This window comes from Cibotium barometz, chromosome 58 (genome assembly GCF_041138505.1).
Source record: "Cibotium barometz isolate CiBa-2024 chromosome 58, ASM4113850v1, whole genome shotgun sequence".
Lineage (NCBI taxonomy): Eukaryota > Viridiplantae > Streptophyta > Polypodiopsida > Cyatheales > Cibotiaceae > Cibotium > Cibotium barometz.
In genome coordinates, this window is record NC_141103.1 from 11,301,093 (window position 1) to 11,315,228 (window position 14,136).

The window sequence follows — 14,136 nt, forward strand, 5'->3', positions numbered from 1 at the left end:
GGCTCCGACTATAAAAATGGCTTCACTTTGGGTGAGTTATACAGTATACTCACTTAGTCTGCATTGTTGATTCACTGGATAAATGTCACTTGTCCTAGCATCCGTTGGGAGCTCATCCTCTCAGCCTCTCAGCACTTGTCTCAGGTATCTAGCTATTGCTTGATTATACTCTTTATAATATACGATTGAAGGTTTCTATAATCTTTGAATCCTAGTGAATCGATTTATATGGTTCTGATGATGTTTGGGAATCTGTATTTCCTTGAATCCATTTGACAGTTTCTACACATGTAAGCTACGAGAGTTTTTTAGGCATAACCCTGATGAGTATCTTGCTTTTTTGATGGTCATGACTCGGTTACTCTGTTTTTTTAATGAGTTTTATAAGGAGTCTTTAAAGCACATTTTTTTTGTGACAAATCTGGTCAGGTTCTATCAGGTTGCATCGATGTGCTCTGAAATTCGGGGTTACTCATTTTGGTTTTTTATTTTTACATCTTTGGATAGTACAACTAATTGTCCTATCAGTGCATGATGCATCAGTATATGGTCCTTACATCAGTTATTATTGTTATTTTTTGAGGATCTTAAAGGCATACACATTTCGTTAATTACTCAATGATGGGCATTGGGCAATGGGCATGATTTGCTGTTTTTTGAAAGCTGTGAATCTGGTTATGGATGGGCGACTATGACTAATGATGGGTATGATTCTTCATTCTTATAGATGGGCGAATTTGTATTGATGACTTATCTTGGAATTAATGTGTTAACATATGTAACCTAGAAAAAAAATTTGATTTACTGAACGACCGCTTCAGTTTGCAGATTAGACAAATGGATTGTTTACTTATAGCCATGTTGTTGATGTAATTTTGATCTAGCAATGGATTGTTTACTTATGACAAATGTTATAATATGTAGAGGTGGTTTTGTATTGTATGATTGTGTACAATTAAATGAAATTGCTCTCTATCTATCTTTCTCTCTTAACTTACTTTTATGATTCTTGAATCTTGATTAGTGAGTTGTGATCATAGCTAGCTACTTCCGATCTTGGTGTGGAGGACGTGGACCTGCTGGCTGCAATTTATTTCCAGGTTGGATTCTTATTTTGATTATTTTAACATTTTGTTAAGCTATCTTCAGCTATTGGGTGTCTCTCTTTTGTGTCTTGTTTTTGTTGTTATTTTGTTGTTCCCCTATTATAGTAGTATAACTGCCTTGTATAAATGAACATGCTTAACCGTTAAGGAGTATAACGGCCTTGTATAAATGAACGTGCTTAACCGTTAAGGTATGCAACATGCTCTCTTCTCTTTATTCTCATGTGGCTTCCTTTTTTTATTTTATTCTTATATTTTCAGTGATGGTTGACCGTCCCAATCTAGTGCCTCATAGAGGGCATGGCAAAAAGAAAAAGTCACAGCCTTCAATAGATTCTTTTTTGTCAAGACAGACCATTGCCAATGTAGGACATGAGAGTAGTGGTGGGAGCTCGAAAACTTGTAATGAGATTTCCCAAGAGTCTTCTTCCAATAAACCCAAAAGGAAGTGGAGGACTCAATGGACTCTACTACATCCTTGGGCATATTTATGCAAGTCTACATGTAATGAGGACCGCATAAAATGCACTTGGTGTGAAGAAGATGGAAGAGTGAATACTTTCACAATGAGTGGATCCCAAAGCATTCAACTTTCAGCCTTGAATGAGCATGCAAAATCTGCAGATCATAGGAGAGCTGCAAGTATTTATCATGCAAAGCTAAAGGCTATTGGTGGCAAAGGACCAATAGATGGGGGTATTGACACAATGGTGCATTCTGAACAGTTTAGAATAATCACTTGTATGAAGCTGGTACACTTTTGTGCATGCAATGATATTGCATTGGAGAAATATCCCACTCAATGTAAGTTACAAAGGGATCTTGGCACTCCTAATATGCCATCATCTGATGAGTATGGTGCATATACCAATCCCGTATTTGGAAGAGAGTTCTTGATGGCTTTAAGAGATTGTACTAGACAAGACTTGTATGCTGAAATTTGTGAAAGTCCATTTTTTTCAATCCTCATTGATGAAAGTACAGATAGAACCATGGAGAAGCATTTGATTATCTACATTTTGTACTTGCTTGGGAATGGCAAAGGAGAGCCCAATTGTAAATTTGTGAGATTGCTACCAGTTGATAATGGATCTGGGGAGGCAATCTACAATGCTGTCCATGCCATGCTCTTAGAGAGTAATCTGGATTTGAAGAAACTAGTTGCATTTGTAACGGATGGTGCCTCAGCAATGACAGGTCATAAGACAGGTGTAGTGGCACGGTTTCAAGCATCGGCTTCACGAATTATGGGCGTGCATTGTATTGCCCACCGTGAGGCACTTGCAGCAAAGGATGGTTTTGCATCGAATCCTCATGTGTTTGCTTTTGTTGATAAGGTTGCAAACAAGGTATATGCATGGCTAGGGAAATCAACAAATCGACATGTCGAACTTCGAAACTTGATGCATGAGTATCATATTGCAGACTTGAAAGTTTTACAAATCCATGCAATTCGATGGCTATCTAGAGGCCAAGTAATGGAAAGATTGGTTCCCTTAATGCCTGCTATTTTGGAGCAATGGAGAATGCATGAGAAAAAATGGTACAATTATGCCACAATCTTTCAAGTCCAGTTTATGATGCATTTGCTGGCTGATGTTTTGGTTGAATTGAATAAATTAAATGTAGAATTTCAAAGGGAGAACATGGATGTTACTATGATTGGAGTCTACTTGGATTTGACATTTAAGAAGCTCACTAAAAGGTATATATCTTATGAGGGCCAATTTGGTGCTGGTTCAAAACAACTTACAAAGTTTTTGAACATGTCAAAAGATGGGAATATGTTATATGTTGATTCTAATGGGTTTACTCATAAGCATGTGCTACACTTTGTGCCAGTTCCAAAATTAGCTCCAAAAAAGAAACGAGACAGAGCAGTAAGTGATTCAGAAGAGGAGGATGCAACTCTTGATCTCAATGTACTGCCTCATGATGCTGGAAGTGCAAGTGGTTCCCTCGCTGAATGTATTTGCATTGGAAGGACATTTGTACAAGATGTTTTGAATGCTCTAAATAATAGGTTTCTTGATCTTGGGGTTTTTAACTCGGTCAAGCTATTTAATCCCTCTGCCTATCCTTCAGATGTAATTGAAAGGGATAAAAGGACTGAAGAATGGTTAGAGAGGCTTATTGGCAAGCTTAATGTTGATGATTCAATAATTGACATTAGGAAATGTTTGGGTGAATGGGAGGATTTTGTTGGCATGCTGTACAGGGTTGCTAGGAGTAGAGGTATGCATGATGCTTGGGCAATCTGCAGCAACACAAAGACTTGGTGGGACACATTTCCAGGACTGATGCATTTATGGCAAGCAAGCATAGTAATTCCAGCGAGTACAGCATCATGTGAGCGAGGTTTCTCTCGACAAAATGACATAAAGAGTAGCTTGAGAAGTAGCATGTGTCTGGAGACGCTTGATGCATTGATGTTGTTTTCACTTAATGCAAGTGATGCATCACAAGTTTGTTGGAAAGATGTTTTTGATATTTGGTTACAAGGAAAAAAGAGGAGGGCGATGCCATTAGAGTGATTTGTTCACTCAATAGTCAAAGGCCTAATTTTGGCAAGTTGGACATGCAAGGCATCTTGACTGGACATCATGTAGATTGATTGTTTAATTACATACAGTTTTTTAGTTTTTAAAAAAGCTTTTCATTTTGATAAATTGCTTGCCATTTGAATAACATGATTTTGAAAATTCATGTCATGTGAAAAGCAGTTTGAAAAAGTGTATGTCACTTGAAATTTTAAGTAACCCGTCAAATTTAGGCCCTGGCCGCAAAAAGGAAAAAACAAGAAAAAGTGAAAAGAATCAAGGACGAGGCACTGATTGAGATATCCAAGTCTACTGGCTCAATACGTGGCCCCCAAAGTTGACAAGACAAAGAATGGTTAATGGTCATCATTCTTGAAGACTTTAGAAACCTCGAGTCGTGTGTGTATTTGGTAAATGATATTTTGCATTCATTTTTCTGGTTTCCTTCCATATATAATAATGCATTTAATTTTGTTTGGACTTCATGGGGTAAGGGAAATTATTCCCTCTTAGAAATTCAACAAAGTCACGAGTTTCAACCAAAGCCATTCACTACTCCCCATGGAAAGATACAACACACAAAGAGGACATGTCATCTATTATCCCATGGAAAGATACAACACACAAGGAGGAGAAGTCATCTATTATCCCCATGCAATTCGTGCATGAGATGAAATCTTACTTAATGGTGTTAGGAAAAAAAGTTCTAAGAGACCTAGTGGTGTATGTACACTACATGAAGTAATTCAATAGACAAAATTCAATATATTAATGCAAGCATTCTATGGTGAGACCTATATCATTCAAGATATATCTTGTATCTAATTGTGCACAGAGCCTACTATCCCCGTCCGGGATCATTAGTAGTCTTTCAAGGGACCATAGTTCGCAAGTGCATGATGAACAATACACTTCCCATTTTTAACTAAGCTTTGTGAGACCTCTCCCTCTCTCCCTCTCCCTCTTTCTCAAGCACATGCACACACACACACACACACTAAAAGGACATCACATAACCACGAGTTCCTAAGTGAGAATCGGGGAGAATTTATCTTATTTAGCCCACCATTCATGTAGAGAGTAATTAAGATTTATCTTATTTAGCCCACCATTCATATAAGGGGCCCAATTTTGTGAGTAATAAAGGTTTATTTAAAGTCTTAATTGAACAAGTCTTTCGCCGCTAGTTCTTAATGAAGCTACGAGTGGTTTTTACGAGTAGCCAACACCGGTTTTGAATAACCCTTAATGCTGCTTAATTATTTAAGAGAAAAGAATCAAGGACGAGGCATTGATTGAGATATCCAAGTCTAGTGGCTCAATACGTGGCCCCCAAAGTTGACAAGACAAAGAGTGGTTAATGGTCATGTCTTGACTTCAGAAACCTCGAGTCGTGTGTGTATTTGGAAAATGGCATTTTGCATTCATCACAAATAAGCTCCTTAATTACGTAATAATCACAAATAAGCTCCTAAATTACGTAATAATCACAAATTAAGCTCTCTACTCAATTCCTTGTTGTAGGCCTTGTGCTTAATCGGCTCATTAACGAGCATTTGTAGCTTTTGTACTCCTTGCAAGGGAGTGGAGAGACTTCCAAGCATAGAAGTGAAAACTCTATGATTCACTTATATCATCAACAATAACTATTTGTTCCAGAAAAGCAAACACTAAGATGGCAACCCAAATCAACACAACATGTTAAATATGTTCTATTGCTTATCTATTGTCAAAATAGACTATATACTAATGTTATACAAAATCTTTACATTGACTTTGATGAGCAACCATCAAGTATTCTAGCTGTGGTGGCACTCCATTCTCTATATGGGTCTGAGAGAGTGTCTCTTGAAATTATGAATGACACATATATTTTAGTCAGTCAGATGTTTCTTTGTATCCCATGCCTCTAATTAATATCTCATTCAAGTGTTGCTAAACACTTCTATGTAGTCAAAATTGATTTTTCCCTTGATTCTAGTACTCTATTGTTGACTTTAAAATCGGTTATTTTTTGCATTAAAAACAAAGAAGTACTTTGCTAATTGCTTTAGTAGCACTCACTAATCCGGCTCAAAATTGTCCATTAGAGGCTAGATTTGCGCTTGTCTTTGTGGAGTTGTCTCATCATTGTCCATTAGAGGCTAGATTTGCGCTTGTCTTTGTGGAGTTGTCTCATCATTATTAAAGGTCCATTAGAGGCTAGATTTGCGCTTGTCTTTGTGGAGTTGTCTTCAGAGTTATCAATATTAGAGGTTATTCACATTTTAATCCTCTTCCAAAACCTCATTTAACCTCTTCCTCTTCCAAAACCTCATTTAACCTCTTCAAGGAGGAAAAGGTACATTTAGTGAGCTGCTTGGTTCAAAATTTTCATCTTCCCCAAAGCAAACAAAACCTCATTTACATTCAGTGAGCTACTTGATATCCATTGTACCACTGTAACGATATTGTATATTTCCACTCTTATCTCCTTGGTGAGACAATCCTTAATAGCTATTGGGCAGTACAAACTATAAGATTTTGTGCTAGTCATGAGAATTCAAGCTACTAAGCTCTTTATCCTTTATGAGTGATCGCTTCAAGCAATGCTTGCAACCACCCCAGTGGGAGTACGAAACTCACTAATGCAATTCCTTGCACGTCACTACTCTTCCAAGGCCCAAGGTGCTCTAGGGAGAATCACCTTCCCATCAAGTATACTCAATGCCATAAGTCCTTCATGTAATCCACCTCTTGTAGATCATCCCTTTTTGCCTTACTCTCTTTAGCACCTTGGATGGTTTTCCAAAGCATATCCACTATGTTTGTAAATATGTGCATTGGTTCAAGAAGATCATTGACTAGAAGATCACTCTAGTATAGGAGTAGATGGAAGATGGATAGCTGCTTCATTCCAGGGGGTGAACAACTTGGATCCACTTCTCATGTCCTCCTCCAATCACTTAGCTTTAGTACACGAGGAGGCCTTCCTAGAAATCTCTCTTGTAACTCATGATTGGAGGGGGAGATACTTTTTGTGGCCCTCGTAGATAACCTTCCTAAAAGATGTTGAGTATGGGTCCTCTAATCTAGGCCCTTATATAGGTAACCAAATATTAAAATCCTTTTAAAACATTCTAATCATTGTGATTCGATCTATAAATAATGTGAAATGTACAATATGTTAGTATACACTCAATGCCCGCCTCTCAGCATGTATCTTATTTTGATGTATAATGTACATTTGTTAGGCCCCCATTATGAGGAGTAGCCATGGTGCATATGTATTTAGTGGGAACCCTGGCTTAGACGCCAAGACAGGGTCATTATATTATTATGACCATTGATGATGGTTAGGAGATAGTTAGGGGTATGAGCGTTAGCTAGGGTCCCGGGCATCACCCTAAAGGTGATGGTATGAAGAATATTTCTTAGAATATTCTTGTGGATACTAGGTCCATCATTAGTGGTGGATAGTGGTTGGTGGGCCGTGTTCTTGATACGCGGGCAGCGATCATGTCTATGCAGTATAACCGCCCTCGTTGGTATACACGTCTACCATGCAACCTACAATACTATATATGGACATGGTTGCCATGAGCTAAGGCATCCAATGCTTGTGAGTATCCACCCCCTTCTACACCTTGTACATACTCCATCCAGAGTCTGTCTAGATCACCATCTAAGCTCTACTTGAGAGCACACAAGGGGACAACACCATCACTTGCACCTCTTTGGTATAATCAAAATTTTAAATTCTCTCCATTGTGTATCTATTGCATTGTCTATTGTGCTTTGTCTTGATATCTCTTTTTGCTATACCATATTCTTATATGGTATCAGAGCTTAGGTTCCCTAGGAGTGATGGCTTCTGTTGCTGCTGCTGCACCAGTCTTGCGTATTCCTCCACCTACCTTCAGGGAAGGCAAGATTAATGGAATGAACTATACTCTTTGGAAGTTTAAAATTAATGCCATTCGAGACTCTTATATATGATCTCCTAGAAATTGTTTTGGGAATGAATTCAGAACCAGGGAAGTCTCGACCCCAACAACCCTACAAACATTCTTTTGCCTGATGCTACACTTCTTCGGGCATGCAGAAGGTGCAATGCTGACGCACTTTGTGCCATCATCATGCTACGATGACGGATCGTGGGCTTGAAGTACGCTTCAAGAAAACTGATGCTGAAATTGTAGGTAACATTGGATTTTCCGTGCTAAAGGAGGTGCAGAAAAAGGGTATGGTAGCTAATTTTCTTGCATTTTTAGAATTGCAAGCATTTTTAGAATTGCAGGAACCATGTGAAGCTTGTATGATGGGCAAGCAACAATGCAAGGCATTTCCACAAGAAAGCAACAATCAAGCAAAGACTCCTCTAGACCTGGTACATGCTGATCTTCTACTGCATTAGGGGGATCTTCTTACTTATGCTGTTAGTCGACGATTAGAGTAGCAAGATGTGGATTTATTTCATTGAAGATAATGCTGAAGCTTTTGGGAAGTTCAAATAGTGGCATAGGCTTGTGGAAAATTAGACACGAAAGAAGGTGAAGAAGTTTCGTAGTACAAATCGAGGAGGAGAATTCCTTTCAACAGAATTTGACAACTATTGCAAGGAGAATGGCATCGAGAGCCAACTCACCACTACTTACACACCTCAATAAAATGGTATTTTAGAATGCCACAATCGAACTGTCTCATGGACATGGCTCGATGCATATTGAAGGAAAAGGGTTTGCCCAATACATTTTGGACTGAAGTAGTCAACACAGAAGTTTATGTCCTCAATAGAAGCTACACAAAGGCACTTAAGGAAGTTACACCTCAAGAGGCCTACTCTAGTAAGAAACCTTCAGTTTCTCATTTCAGAACATTTGTCTATGAATGTTATGTGCATATTCTAGATGCATCCAGAACCAAGCTAGATGCCAAAAGCAAAAAGAGTATCTTTCTTGGATATAGTCAAGAGTCAAAGGCATATTAGCTCTATGATACATACATAGGCAAAGAATACTGTGGCCAGCTGCTGCTGAGATGATGTGGTATTTGCAGAATATCCACACTCAGTGGAGGAAGGAGGTCCATCCACTCTATCATCCGCTAGAGAAATAGTCCAACCCACCAGTCAGATTTCCTCTCAAGGAGAAGGAGTTTTCAGAGGATGGAGACTCTCACACATCACAACATCCTGTTGCTGCACCACAAGGAAAGCCACTTCCAAAGTGGGCACAACAGGTCTTTGATGAGCGTAATCCAGTAACCTGATGATGAGAAGCTAGTATCTTTAGCAGTTGGACCACACAGATCAAGGAGAATAGAGGAGCAGAGAAGAGCATCTGATCTCATTGTCAATATGGCCTTGATGGATGAGATCATGGAAACAGTAAAGGAGCCAGCCACCTTGGATGAAGCCTTAGCAAATCCAAAGTTGAAAGCCGCGATGCAGTTTGAGTATGACAGCATCATAAAGAACAACACTTGGGAGCTAGTTGACCGACCACTAAACAGAAAGGTAATTGATACCAGTTTGAAAAGCTAAGTATAAGGTTGATGGCTCACTTGAAAAATACAAAGCTAGGTTGGTTGCACATGGATTTTCATAGGTAGAGGGTTTTTACTTTGATTAAACTTTTGCTCCCACAACTTGTATGACAACTATCAAGGCCATACTTGCCTTGGCTGCTCACAAAAAGTGTCTACTCTTTCACATGGATGTCAAATCAGCATTACTGAAAGGCCATTTCAAGGAGGAGGTATATGTAGCTCAACCACCAACTTTTGAGATGCCCAGATTAAAAAACAATGTTTGCAGACTGAAGAAGGCATTGTACGGGCTGAAACAGGCCCCAAGGGCATGGTATCACAAGGTAGACCAATTTTTCAAAAAGATTGGGTTTATAATAAGTGCTTCTAATGCTGACTTGTATGTTCATGGCAAGATTGTTTTAGTAGCCTTGTATGTAGATGACTTAAACATTTCAGGTGACAATGAAGAGATGATCCAGAAGATAATGGATATGTTGAGCCATGAGTTTGAGATGGTAGACTTGGGTCTTATGCATTTTTGTTTGGGGATTGATGTCTGGCAAGAGTCAGGTAAAATCTTCATTTCGTCGTAAAATTATACTTGGGAGATTCTCAAAGCATGTGGAATGACCAATTGCAATCCTCTATCTATGCCAATGGAAGTGAACATGAAGCTTTTTGCAGAGGATTCTTCATCACTTGTTGACATCAAGAAGTTTGTGGGGAGTTTAATTTGTCTCACTAACACTAGACCTGATATCACTTTCACTGTTTGTGTGTTGAGCAGGTTTTCCAACAAGCCACAAGAGAGTCATTCGAAGGAAGGGATGAGGGTACTTAGGTACATCAGAGGTACTCTTGAGTATGGCATCACTTACAGCATGGGTGACACTCTGACAGTTTATTGTGACTCAGATTGGGCGCAGGAGATTGTGATTCTACAGAATTAGTTTCTAGATATTATTTTTCGCTTGGTTCCGGTGCTTTCAATTGGACCAGGAAAAAGAAACTTACAGTTGCACTTTCTTCCACAAAGGTTGAGTATAAGGAAGCTTGCTTTGCTGCATGTGAGGTAGTATGGCTGAGAAGAATCTTGGTTGGCATGGGAGTTTAGATCAAGGAGGCTACAGTCTTGAGGTGCGACAATCAGAGTTGCATGGCTATCTCCAAGAACCCTGTGTTTCATGCTTGCACGAAGCACTTTGAGATTCAGTATCATTACGTGCAGGAGCCGATAGAGAGGATGAGATAATTGAGCTAGACTATTGCTCTACAGAGAAAAACTACGCCAACATCTTCACCAAGGCTTTTTGGAAAGGACCAGCTCACTTGGCATCTTCATCAACTTGGCGTTGGGCCAAAAACCTAGTGCATCTTCGAGTGGACATTAAGGCAAGTTTTAGTATACACTCAATGCCCACCTCTCAGCTTGTTTTTTACTTTAATGTATAATGCACATTTGTTAGTCCTCCATTATGAGGAGTAGCCATAATGCATATGTCTTTAGTGGGAACCCCGGCTTAGACACTGACGAGGTCATTATTATGACCATTGATGACCGTTAGGAGATGGTCAGGGGTACGATCATTAGCTAGGGTCCGGGGCATCTCTATCACCCCAACCACCCCCTCTTCCACTGCTATTACTCAAGCTACCCCAATCATTTATGCCTCCTCCAAAACAACCACTTCTACGGATCCTCCCTCCACACCCAAACCTTCCCTCTTGACCCAAGTCTGCCTCCAAAATCATTGCAAAAAACAAAGGAAGGCCATAGATGAAACAACGTGAAGCGAAGTAAGACTAGGCATGCTTTAGCTACTCCATAAGGTATTTTCAAATTAGGTTTCCTTTTATTTAGGATATCTGAAAACAAAGACGATTAGATGCCCTCTTAGGTTTCTCTAAAAGCAAAGTTTTACATAGGCCACTTTGCTACCACAAATAAGGCGCCAAATGATAAATTGAAATTCTAGACATTAAAATTCATTACAAATTTTGATGCTTAATAATTATACCATATGGCCATTGACCATTAGCTATCGCCCCATAAATGTTTATACTATATAAGCATCCAAACTTCAAAGCTAGATACCTTAAGGTAATAGGCACTATTGATATTAAAATATTAATTTTCTTTCAAAAATTTTACCGTTATGCAGAAAGGTGTTTTTTAAATGCATTTCTTTGAGAAGGGAAATTTCTTAAAATTGACCTTCTATAATAGGCTCTATTTTTTTCTTCAATTCTATTGAAGGGCCAATGCCCTTAAGAAGGGTGCCACAACTTGCAAAAATAAACTTCGGTTGGACAAGGGGAGGAAAATGGCTCCATGTTGCATGTTGGGAGCTTCTGAAACTTTTTTAATATAAAATATCCTTTTGTATATTAACCTTTGGGCCTTAATTTACTTCCTTCTCACTATATGGTAGCATCTCCAATCCATGAGGTGTCCGGAAGTGCAGGTGGGAGATGCCTAGCCTGGTCACCAAGCTTGCTGTCTTGGTCCTGAAGAAGCTTGCCTACACCATGGCCAATGCTGGGTCAGTGATCATGATAATCTACTTCGCGTCCCAACACAAACTCCGCAAATAATTGATGTGCAAAGTAGATCAAAATATCATGATGATGGGTCAAGGCACCATAATACACCACATATTGTGGTAGAATGTGGGTTGTGGAAGCACAGAGCTGTGTTAAGAAGGCGGCCCTGTTGCTGTTCCATGACTCGCGCCCATCCTCATGAATGAACATCTCTAATGTCCTCTCTCTGCTGATAGAGGGTAGTCGAGATACCTATCGATGAGACAAGCTGCAACAACAAACTCACCCACCCTGCTGCGCCTCTCTAGCCATGCTATCAAAGACTCTATGTCATCAAGGAAACATAGAGTCTTCAACATGCTCTCCAATGATACAACAAGATGCATGGTGAAGGGATGTGGATCTCTCTGTTTGTTGCGAGCTAACTGCATGAAGCCTCTAAGAGTGCGACCATCTTAGAGATGTGCCTCATGAGAGCCATGATAAAAACTTCAAGGTGCCATGTAACCGAAAGATTCTCTCTCTCTCTCTCTCTCCCTCTCCCTCCCTCTCTCTCTCTCTCTCTCTCTCTCTCTATGTCATTCTCTCTGATTCTCAATAGTTTTATATCACCCAAGTGAGATGACTACTTGCTTCTTCCTAGGCATTGTTTAGGGCCTCTATGGACTCTTTTATGTGCTCAAAGGGCAAATAGGCCGCTTGGGACCAACCATGTAGGCTTGAAACAATTTTAGAAAGGTTGATGCCGGCCATTGTAGACTACATGGGGCAAGAGGGTCTTTTATTAATGATGGAAAAAAGAACCTTGATGATTTAGGAGTAATGATAGGGTGCAGGATTGGTGATACATGCATATGTGCCAAGGAGTGCGAATGGTTGGTTGGACATAACAGAGCGGGTTTGCATGTGTATGGGACAATGAAGTGACAAACGACACTTAGGAATATGTCGACGAAGACTAATGAAGACATAATGATCACAAAGATTACAAAATTGGGCAAGAATGCTAATGGTTTTGGTTACAAAATTGGGCAAGAATGCTAATGGTTATAGTAGGCAGGAGTAGTAATTTTGACTTAAAAAAACAAGGATCATCGCTTTGGTGATCATTCATGAGTTTTTCTCCACTTTTTGGCATGAAGATTTGTTCTTGTGATTGAACACCCTAGTTACTTATGATGGAGCTTATACTATAATGCGTGATGCTCCACCATCCCATTGAAAAAGGTGTCTACACAATCATTTGCGTGTACTTAAACGCAGATTGAGTAATAGTAAATCATGCTATTCCACGGACTCAACATGATATTCATGTTTCTCGGTGCGCGATGTTGTTGCCTCTATACACGCTTATGAGCATAATCTTAAGAGAATAAGAGTTATGAAACACTTTGTTGAAAACATTCTCGAAGAATATGTTGAAAGGTTTTGTGAAGCCCCTGATAGACCCACAAATACTTATGAAATTGGGAAGATAAGTGGGAGTTCCAGGCATTTCTTTTTTTTTCTTTTTTAAAAAGTAACTTGTAAAAAAAAGGGAGGAGTAAAAGTGGCACAACCACAAGATCCCCACCACAAGGACTAATTGGTGTGGCTATAAAGTGCATGTAGAGAGCATCTCTCTTTTTGGGCTCACTAGATTACAAACTGATAACAAGACACATAGAGAAGAATTATTCCTACTAAAAAAATTAAACTTTGGTAAGAAACCTTATTTCTTTGTATTAAACATGCTCCAATTTACAAATCTATAAGGTTGTTAAGCAACTTGATCGATGGTTTCTTTATATTAAACATGCTCTAGTCTACAAATCTAGCTCAACTCTGCAGACATAAAAAAATAGCAAACACACACCAATCCTCCACTACTAATATGTATAAATGCATGGTGAAGAATAAATCGAAAGGCTTATTAGAGGAGGGAATGTCCAAATTTCTATTTGTAAAATGTTTTGGGGGCAACAATTTATCTATAAATTGCACTTCAGGAACATGTAATCAATGGGTCTTCCATGTGTACAAGGGGATATGATCCTTGGCCTGAAACAATGTTTATCTGTGCAGCAGGGGAGTTCCAGGAATTTCGATGACTACAACCAATGAATTTGTCAAGCACGCAATAGTCTAATTGGAATAAATCAAGCAATTTTAAACATGATACGTGGCTCTAAAATAATGGACCCACGTATAATCGAATGCAGATTGGTTTTGTTAATTATGCTTTACAATAATCAAGTTTCTTTAGTTAAGGTTTTAATAAAAATGTTTTGCTTAAAGCTTAAGAAAAGCATTACTAACTAAACTAGGGGGCTTACTTCGACGAAAGGTCAAGTACCACAAGAGATTGATGGGGAAGATCGGGCGAGATCGACAGCAGCACACGCGATAGCTTGATCGAGATTCATGGATGATGACAGGTGCTCGTGTGAAAAGCT

At 39.1% G+C, this 14,136-nt stretch overlaps 1 protein-coding gene across 1 annotated transcript; it reads left to right on the forward strand.

Annotated features, from left to right (window-relative positions):
- Window positions 1-1,672: 1,672 nt before the first annotated feature.
- On the forward strand, window positions 1,673-3,640 carry LOC147605895 (uncharacterized). Its single transcript, XM_086792562.1, has one exon. The coding sequence runs from the start codon at window positions 1,673-1,675 to the stop codon at window positions 3,638-3,640; it is 1,968 nt and encodes a 655-aa protein (XP_086648688.1).
- Window positions 3,641-14,136: the final 10,496 nt, after the last annotated feature.